The 9,939-nt window shown below is 33.0% G+C and overlaps 2 protein-coding genes across 3 annotated transcripts; both read left to right on the top strand.

Moving 5' to 3' along the window:
* The first annotated feature begins 2,569 nt into the window (after window positions 1-2,569).
* LOC115979875 lies at window positions 2,570-4,738 on the top strand. The gene is made up of 3 exons (XM_031101955.1): window positions 2,570-2,691; window positions 4,136-4,301; window positions 4,414-4,738. Exons 2-3 carry the CDS (start codon window positions 4,137-4,139, stop codon window positions 4,459-4,461), a joined length of 213 nt encoding a protein of 70 aa, XP_030957815.1. The 5' UTR covers window positions 2,570-2,691; window position 4,136; the 3' UTR covers window positions 4,462-4,738.
* A 2,285-nt stretch (window positions 4,739-7,023) lies between these two features.
* Window positions 7,024-9,655, top strand: LOC115979884 (protein BUD31 homolog 1-like). Of its 2 annotated transcripts, none has more exons than XM_031101969.1 (4): window positions 7,024-7,172; window positions 8,533-8,634; window positions 8,743-8,930; window positions 9,300-9,655. In XM_031101969.1, exons 2-4 carry the CDS (start codon window positions 8,541-8,543, stop codon window positions 9,453-9,455), a joined length of 438 nt encoding a protein of 145 aa, XP_030957829.1. In that variant the 5' UTR covers window positions 7,024-7,172; window positions 8,533-8,540; the 3' UTR covers window positions 9,456-9,655. The 2 variants fall into 2 exon arrangements, with proteins under 2 accessions (XP_030957829.1, XP_030957834.1); XM_031101974.1 differs by having other exon boundaries at window positions 7,036-7,172; window positions 8,530-8,634.
* Window positions 9,656-9,939: the final 284 nt, after the last annotated feature.

Raw genomic sequence — 9,939 nt, forward strand, 5'->3', positions numbered from 1 at the left:
GTTATTCCCAAAGACTTTAGGAAGGTGCTGATAGGACAAGAATCAACACCAGCGACCTAATCTACACGTGGAGGGTGGAGATGAAAGAAAGAAGATAATATAAAATAGAAATGAGACCCTAAGGGAAAGGGATCGAGAATTAAGAGAAAAAGATTGTAGGAATAAGAACTGGGCTTGTAACCAAATTCAAAAGAGATATATACAAGAACTGATCTCCTCGGATTATGTCGATGATGATTTTATTTGGAAAAACTAGTCTACCTTTGGGCCTAGATCCTGTTACCTTTTGGGTTTGGGAATCAAATCATGCCCTTACAAAAACCAAATCCTATGAAATGAATCCTGCATATTGTTGGAGACCAAAGGGCTAAATAATGAAAGAGAAAAGATATTTAATGGAACAAACAATGAAATTTTAGATGTTTGGAGGCTTGAAATCTCTTTCCCTAAACAATATTTGCCCCTACTTGAGTTACCAAAGGGTTATTACAAACTTGTTCATAAAATACAACTTAGTTTATTGGGTTACAAATAACAATTTTGAGGAAAATCTACAAAATTTCTAAAAGTTTCGTGATTTTACAAGAGAAATCAATTTTTATATAATTTATGAGAGTTTAAATTATATATATAGACCATGAAAGTCACAAATAAATGCTATAATTGTTAGAAAACCAACTTGATATTATTGCATGATTAATTTAAAGATATTTATGTTTCAACATTTATCTATTCAGTTTCTCAAAAGAAAAAAAAACATGTTTTCTATTCATTATTACCTCTTCACAACAACTCCACCAAATAGATCCAATTATTTGAAACTATCTAAAAGTCTACAACTATAGAACATTTTTTTTTCTCCTAATAATTCAATAGCTAGGGAGGGGATTTAAATTTTGGATATCTATGTTGGAAATACTAGAAAATATCCATTCAGTTATAAAGCTCTTAACACCACTTTAAAAGTCTACATCATTGATTCAATTCTTGTAGAAGAACTACTCCACCTCCTATCCTTTCTCTCGTTATCCTCTATTGGTGTGTAACCTCTAGTAGATGGGACATGTGATTTGGATTAGAGATAATTAGACTTGGAACCTTCGATTTTTATAATCAATAATTCACTTGGTATAAAAATTAAAAATTAGATAGGACATGTAGCACAAAATTGTGAGTCCAATTGAAATCTAATTGTTTTTTTTTCTTCTTCTGAATTTTAGCTTTTAGCAAAATATACGTGTGTGAGTATATATATATAACACATTTTATAACAATATAATATAAGTGATTTTCTATTTTTCTATAGAGTTTAAGTATATGAATGGTGAAAATGCGGGTAAATTATTCATTAATAATGTAGTAATAATAAATTATTTGTTTCAGCAAGAAAATCAATAAAGTTAACTACCCTATCGTACATGTGTAGAGTTATTGATTTCTTCCAATTAAAGATTCATGCATGTGTTTAGTGAATTTATGCATTTGCCAATGATTGAAATAGTCCTTGCTGTTATGAGATATAGGGGAAAAAAATGAACACACCCACACTCAATAATCACTTCTATACTACTTGGGTAATCATACTTTTTCTTTTGTGTTTGGTCTAATAAAAAAAATTGAAGAAGAGATATATAAAAATACTAGCCTCTTTGCACAGGAGTTGTGTGTACTATAAAGTTTTTTTTTTTTTTTTTTTTTGGGGTTTAATGTCATAATTTTTCATTCATCTCAAATTTTGAATTATAACACAATCCAAAAATTAAATAAAAGAAACCAATGAGTCTTGATAAAAAAAAAAAAAAAAGGTTGGAACATGGTCTTGAAGGAAATATTCAAAGTGGACTGAGAAGTTTTTTTTTTTTGGATAAATTTGTTTTGAAGACATGAATTAGTCGGAGAGTGTTTTATTTTGTAGGCATTTTAAATGAAGTTAGAGATATATTTTTACTAGGTTATTCTAAAGTTTTATTCCAATTAAACGTAAGGTCTAAGAGTATTTCTGAACTATATAAAAGTCCAATTAAAAGAGAAAAAAATATGTTATAAATAGTATAGGTTAATATATATTTGCACAAATAATATATTAATATAAATATTCAGCAAAAATAAAATAATATGGAAAAAGTTTATTCAACAAAAAAAAAAAAAAAATTGTAACTATTGCATGTGATTTCTATTTTCCATTCAATTGTTCAATTTGTTTTATTGTACTTTTGAGACTTTGACAAAACAAGCTCACCGTAGTCACATTCACATTAACTAAAAATGAGTAAAGCTAGAGAGTAGAGATACATTATTTACTATAATTTTGATCACGTGACGAGTTGTAATTCGTAAAGATATGATAGTGGATTATGTAGGAATACACATTTACCAATTATAACTCATAATGTGACGACGAGTTGTGCCACAAAATTGTGGCAAATTATGTCATCCTAGCATTACTCATAAAAAATGAAAATTGGTTTAAAATAGGAATATACTCACGGTGACGTGGCAGTACATTGATACTGTAGAAACATGACCGAACCGGAGAGAACCCAGCCCAACCCGTTACCCCTTAAAATCAGCCAAGCAAAGCGCCCTTACTCCTTACTCCTTTCATTTCCATCCCCTCTCTCTCGCTCGCCATTCGCAACTCGCTGTTATCGCTGAATAATTCATCAAATCCCAAATCCCAAATCTCAGCAGGTAATTCGTTTTTTTTTTTTTTTTTTCAATTCCCTTAGCTGAAATTAGAATTGTGAATCATCTCTGATTAGTTTTTGTGATGTTTTGAGATCTAGGGTTTGTGATATTGATAAATCTGTTTTTGTTAATTTCTCGGATATTTGATTTTCTGATTTGTTTGTATAATTTTGGCTTTTGATTGGATCTAGCTCTGTTAACTGTTAGGTCTCTCTATTCGGGTGTTTAGGTTTTGTGGCCATTGTAATTGGAACAATACTGGCTGGTTTTTAAGTGTTTGGTTTATGTCTAGAGTGGGCTAAATTGCTATGTAATTTTCGTTTAGAACATTCTTTATCATTATTATTAACACCGATTTGTGTGAAAAGTTTGGCTCCAGACCTAAGAAGCACGAACACTTCATTTGGGGGGCCGAACCCGTGTCCTACCGGTATTGTATTCGCCATGTAATGTTATATTTTTTCAAAAATTGTTCATGTCATTGTGTTGAACCCATACCCGGACCTGTGTCTGTGCTTTCTAGCTATCTCCTCAAACCCACTACGTCGCTATTTATGAGATTATTTATGTGTATCATTTAAACAAGTCACGTACCTCAATAAAAATAACCACGTTATCAAAAGTACACATGAATGGTCTTTTCAATAGCTAGAGAGTGGGTTAGAGGAAGACAGCTGCAAACTGGTCTGGAGTTAAAAAATTTTCTATAAAAATCTAGAGAGAGAGGCCGAGGTCTTTACCCGGTATTTGCTATGTGTTTCCTCAGTCAATGGGAGCATACTGGGTTGTAGAGTGTTGGGATATTTTAGAGTACTTATCATGTAAAGCAAGTGTGATTTTGAACCTTTTGTTATAGATTTCATATGATAAATTCCATGGATTTCTGGTCATGACTGGAGGGTTTTATCATGTCTTTATTCACACCTGAGATCCTCTTTTTGCTGGGTGATAACATGCAACCATGACTGAGGTGCTAAACCTTGGTTTCTGTTACTTCATTCCCTTTTAGTGGACCATCGGTGCCCTCAATTGAATGTTGCCTTTGAAGCATGTATCTATGTTTTCTTTGTGGATGTTGGAGGAGAGCTCTTCCATGAGATATGGTTGTTTGTTTGTGGGAAGTTGTGCTCCTAATCTCCTTAGCTTATTTACTGTAGAATTGGTGAGGTGGGAAGGCAAGGGACATGAAGTTACAACTATTAAGTTCTACGCCTTTGGAGAAAAAATTACTTATAACTGGCATTGGCAAATAGGATAATTGAGGGATGAAGCTTGGAGATAAAAAGGATGGATTTTTGGTTTACTTAGTGGGGTAGTGAGAACAAAGACTACAGGTTTTCTGTGATGATAGTTTCATCACTTGGGGAACATCATATATAATATTTTTTGATAACGTTGGGAATATCATTATATAATTAAATTGATCATTTCAAAATTCATAATGCAGCATGACAGAAGTCACAGAACAACCATTTCGACCACGGGAGAAGCTTATTGAGAAGCAAAAATACTACCAAAACATCCGCAAACACACATACCTGAAAGGACCATTTGATAAGATAACCTCAGTTGCCATTCCAGCTGCTTTGGCTGCCACTTCGCTTTTTCTTATTGTGAGTTTCAATATATACTTGTCTTATGAATAACTTATGGAGAAAATTAGAATTTATCCTATTTGCATGTCATGGATGAATCTTTAACATTTTACATTTTACATTTATCCAGGGACGAGGGATCTATAATATGGCTAATGGCATTGGAAAGAAAGAATGAGGCAGCAATCTCTATTTGATGATAGAGATGGACCAAGTGTTTGGCAGCTCAAATTTCATAGTTTAGAAGTCCTGGGTTGGACCAATGATTTTCTCTAAGTATTTTATTTGTACCCTGTAATAATGGCTTAGTGGCAGCTTGTTGCTACCAATGGAAATTGGAACTTTATCATTATTGGCTTTTTATCTGTTTGTTTTCACAATGCATGATTAAATCTCAGGCGTCTTCTTTTTTGATACAACATTTTGATATGACATTACAACTTGCCCTTGGGCTTCATGTGTGCATTTCTCTAGATTTGATGGAGGGAATTGCGGGATTTATACGGGGTGGGATTTTATCTCAAAGGATATGTGCACATGTATGCTTTGACCTATGCAAGCAACAAACAGACTTTTTATTATTATTACTACTATTATTATCGTCTATCGGTAATCTACAATTTTGAGACAGAAAAAAATGTACTGAGAGGCAATGGCGTGTTTGACGAACTTATGCATCTTGTTTGTTTGGAGAAAGAGGTGCAACTAATATCATTTCTTTGTACATTTACTTTTATGTACATGCACATCAAGTAGATACTGGTAAAGCTAATGAGCTTTAGTTCAAAATGGTTTCTTTTCTCCCATTTATGAATAGGGTAGAATGTGAGGTTGTGGTTAAAAACCCATGGGTAGCACTGTAGCAGTTCTAATTACCAAGATAAAAAGGCATAGTACTATAGTAGGCAGTAGGCAGTAGCTAATAATTAGTAGAGATTGTTGTCACTATAACACTATTGGTTTTTTGGGTTCTGATTAATTGATTTACAAGGCCCTTAACACCACAATTGCATTATAGTTTAGGGTGTATCTCTGTTAGGTTATCGATGGGTTTTGTCCAAGATATTTATTCATTTGATTAAAACTTTTATCATACTTAACAGACTCCAATGGTTCAAGTTTGAATCCAATTCTTTAGTTTGGTTATAACTGGATTGATCTAAAGACAACAATCGGGAAAGCTACCAGGTAAAAAACCAAGATATGCATTAGTTCAGCTATTTTCCTGCCAATTCTTGACAGTTTTTCCATGCGATTGGGACTACAAATTCAGTCCTTTTATGGTAATTTAGCAAGGTATGAGTAGAAGATTTTTATCTTCTAACCCATGGGGAGGGGAACGACTTGTGTTCAGTGGCTAGTTCCATTATACACGTTGGGATATGGATACATATCCAATCTAACTCATAGGAAGGGGAACGACTTGTGTCCAGTGGCCAGTTCCACTGGACACGTTGGGATACGGACATATGTCCAAGATTGGACATGTGTCCGTATCCTAACGTGTCCAATGGAACTAGACACGTGTCCGCATCACAACGTGTCCAGTGGAACTGGCCACTGGACACAAACGCCACCTTATGGGGAGACCACTTTTTGATATATGAGATTCTAAGGATAAGGACTTGGAAGCTTGGGGTAACCCAAAAAACGACCAAATGTACGATTTATTATGAATCACACAAATAATTCATAGGAAAAAACAAAGAAGAAGAATGAGTGTCAAAATGAATGAGATAAGGTCATCTATATTATGTTATTTCTTACTACACAAATCAAATTAAAAAGTTGAAGATTCATTAGAAGACATAGTCACAACAAATAATCTTGATATGCCATATGTTTTTATTAGCATATGGCAAAAAAAAGAAAAAAAAGAAAAAAAAAAAAGCTACTTTATGTAAAGCGGTAAAGCCACTTTAGTAAGTTATGAAATGTAATGATCTCCTCTTATTTATATCTTTAATTTATTCCAACTGTAATCTAGACAAAAGATTTTGATTTTGATTTTCTTTTTTTTTTAAAGATGTAACTATTTAAAAAATTCAATGGTCTTAAAAATATTTATGTAAATTACATAAAATCAAATAAAGACCATATGATTTACATATGACTAAAAATTGAATGGAATTAGAAGATTTAAAGAGGAGGGGATTTCATCTCGTTAACAATGCATTTGTCCTTATCTTTTTATAAGCTAACAGTTACTTTATATTTTTGTCTTCCTTTACTAATCTTGCTTATGAAAGTAGAACAACTATTCTTGTAAAGATCAACAAGTGTAAGAGTAGACTCATATTTTAATTTATGATGTTCAAGTAATAGAATATTAAGGAGTTAACTTATTTTTAAGTGATCATGCTATTTATTTATGATGGAATTGTAGATAAAATGACAAAAAGTGGGTGGAATTCATTCTCATCCCCCCTCCCCCCCCCCCCAAAAGAAAGTCTATAACTCTATATTTTATATGTAAATAATTATACTTTTAAAATAAAAAATGAAAATTTTTTTCTTCAGAGTTTCAACCTTTAGGTTTCTAATGATAGCTTTTTATTAGAAGATCAAGACACTAAATAATTTTTGGTGTAGACAGAGATCGAATCTTAGATTTTTTATACAATCATTAGAGATTTTACCAGTTGAGCTAAATGAAACCCACAAAAAAAAATGTAAAGTTTCAAAAATAAATAAATAAATAATGAAAATTTGAAAACTATACATAAAAAAAAAAAAAAAACCCTACTAAGGAAAAAAGGAGAAGAAGAAGAAGGAAAATAATTTGGTAAATACTCTCTTCTCTTCTCTTCACTTCTCTTCACAGCTGCTCAATTCACTCTACCCATACGTACGCAGATTCCAGCGACAAAAGTGGGCTTGCAGTTGAAGGTGTGCTCTCTCTCTGTTTCATAGTTCTCTTCATTCAAGTTTTAATTAGGGTTCCGCGTTTTAATAGATCCGACACAACACCCAATCATCTTACTTTTGTTGTTGTCTTCGTATTTCACTTTCATTTACCATCTACAGAGGTTAATTTTGGTACCACATAAACTATATGTTTTTTTTTTGTTTTTCCTTAAAATTCTTCAAATGTTAGGTTATGGCTTAATAGTTTTGAGAGATCTTCAATGCTCAATTCCATCTGTAATGTTACTGTGATATGTAGGAAAGATGAGAGTGACTGATTAATTTTCTTTTGCTTTTGGAAAAAAAAAAACAAATTGAACATTCTGGGCTTGTTGATAATGCAAAACCTTTATTGAAGGTGCACCGTTTGTATAAAGTTTCAACGTTTGGGAAAGTTAAGCTGAAGAGTAAATTTAATTGAGTTTCTGAAACTTCTTAGGTGATTCAGTTTCTAATTTAATTTTCTTGGTCTGAAGTGATTTTGTAGTTGAGAGATTTGAGTCTATTTTGATATAGAAATGGGCAATGTATGTTGGACATTTTAACAAATTTAGATAGCTAATGGTAATATTTTAATCGGCGGAACAGGTTAGGTCGATGAGTAATTAATACAAATTATATGTTTCCTGGTCAAGCATTAAGAAGTTCTAGGGGTGTATTGCAGTGTAAACAGTGGTTATTGACAATAATGATGGTTGCACGGCGCCATGAGAGTGAGTGCATGCCAGTTTCAGAATGGTTGCTGACCAATGGTGTGTTGTAATTTAATATCATTAGGGAATTAGAGCAAGCTTTATAGGAAAATAAAATGTCTTGGATGGTTTTGTAATATGCATATGAGAATAGATGGATCCGTGGCTGAAACAGATGTAAAGTTTCCCGAATAACCTCAATTCATGTTGTTATGCCCATGGAAGTGCTGAAACTAATTGTTGGCATGGTTTTGTTTACGAGGATTTGGAACCTATGGAATGTGGATATATGATGTCGTATGGAAGCTTGATTGGGTGTATAAAGTTGGGACTAGTTGGTTACTTGGTTTAGCCCATCGCATGTATGAAAAAAAAAAAAAAAAAAGAATGCATGAAGGAAGTCTTGTTAGTTGTTACCAAAACTTTTAATTCAGAAACAGTCGGTTGCTTTTCAGTTGCTTCTAATCCAATATCCTGACAAATAAAGTTTGTGGTAGCCTTTAATTTTTGTTACAATTGATTTATTTATCATTACAAATGAAATAGATATATTTTAATAAGTATATACATCAAGGTTAATTGGATGTGCAAAATATTTAATAATAAGTAATAAATATTCAATTGAATGGCATTTAACTGTGAGGTAGTAGGTGGAAGAATGCCAAAGGTTAAGACCAACCGTATCAAGTACCCAGCTGGGTGGGAGTTGATTGAGCCTACTCTTCGTGAACTAGATGCTAAGATGAGAGAAGGTTGATGACATGTTTGATGCTGTTATCATCTTGATCTAGTAAAGTTGTTTCCATTCTTTTTAAACCTTTTTGTTCTAAAGGTGCTCTAATCTTTTGTTGGTTTGGCAGCTGAACTTGATCCACATGATGGCAAGAGAAAGTGTGAAGCATTATGGCCAATTTTCAAAATTGCCCATCAAAAGAGCCGCTACGTTTTTGATCTTTACCACAAAAGGACTGACATATCTAAAGAGCTGTATGAGTTCTGCTTGGATCAAGGTTATGCAGACCGCAATCTAATTGCAAAGTGGAAAAAGGTTTGCTACAGAAATTCAATATGAAAAATGTAGTATATAGGGCATTTTTGTAATGCTGAATATAATCTATATTTCCTAGGGCTGGACATTTTAAACTATTATGTTTGAAACAGTGAGTTGAAAATTGAAAAAATGTTCCCTGTTTTGTAATGTAAATCAAATAAAGATCTTATATTTGGATTTTTTTTTTTTTTTTTTCTTTCAAATTAGTTAATGTCTTTATAAATGTCTGAGCAAAGTAGATAAGCTAGGAATATTTGCTTTACTTTTGACTTGGTAATTGTTAATGTTTTAGTGGAAATGAGTGGCGCCTATTTAGTCCATTATTATTTAGAAATACTCTTAATCGGTTTTTGCTCTGAACTGCAGCCAGGATATGAACGTCTTTGCTGCCTACGTTGCATACAGCCAAGGGATCACAACTTTGCCACGACTTGTGTGTGCCGAGTTCCGAAGCATTTGAGGGAAGAGAAAGATGTGGAGTGTGTGCATTGTGGATGTATGGGTTGTGCAAGTGGGGATTGAGTGTTTATATGGCATTCAAAGTTATGAGTTTTCCCCTTGCCACAGCCTAGTTGCAACTGTTGTAGCTAAACTATTTATGTTCCTGAATGTATGCCAAACTTATTATGGTAGCTGAAATTAATGACTCTTTAACTTGTGACTCTGGCCAACATGAAGCAAACGTGTGAATGCTATCTAAAGCTGGTTTGACAAAAATCATAGTCCTATTATCCAAGTTCTTTATATGTATGGTCAAATTAAGCATTCTTGTACCAACTCAGTATTTCAAGCACTGTCCCCATCAGTTTCTCCTTCCAACTTCCAAGCTATCAGGTAGCCCAATTATATAAGGGTAATGCTAAAAAGACAACATTTTTTCACAACTGTTCTCGACTGAGTTGGTAAGTTGTTACTGACCTCATAATGAATTAGGTGGCCTGATATCTTGAGGGACTTAAAAGATAGGTTTGAAGTTTGATGGATTGATATATTATATAGTTGAATT

Source organism: Quercus lobata, chromosome 1 (assembly GCF_001633185.2).
Source record: "Quercus lobata isolate SW786 chromosome 1, ValleyOak3.0 Primary Assembly, whole genome shotgun sequence".
NCBI lineage: Eukaryota > Viridiplantae > Streptophyta > Magnoliopsida > Fagales > Fagaceae > Quercus > Quercus lobata.

Bases quoted from the DNA above. Each gene is read 5' to 3' on its own strand.
- LOC115979884 (XM_031101969.1), top strand. From the start codon at position 8,541: ATGCCAAAGGTTAAGACCAACCGTATCAAGTACCCAGCTGGGTGGGAG. The intron at 8,635-8,742 runs GTTGATGACATG...TTGGTTTGGCAG, and splicing joins AGATGCTAAGATGAGAGAAG to CTGAACTTGATCCACATGAT. The intron at 8,931-9,299 runs GTTTGCTACAGA...TCTGAACTGCAG, and splicing joins TAATTGCAAAGTGGAAAAAG to CCAGGATATGAACGTCTTTG.
- LOC115979875 (XM_031101955.1), top strand. From the start codon at position 4,137: ATGACAGAAGTCACAGAACAACCATTTCGACCACGGGAGAAGCTTATT. The intron at 4,302-4,413 runs GTGAGTTTCAAT...ACATTTATCCAG, and splicing joins CCACTTCGCTTTTTCTTATT to GGACGAGGGATCTATAATAT.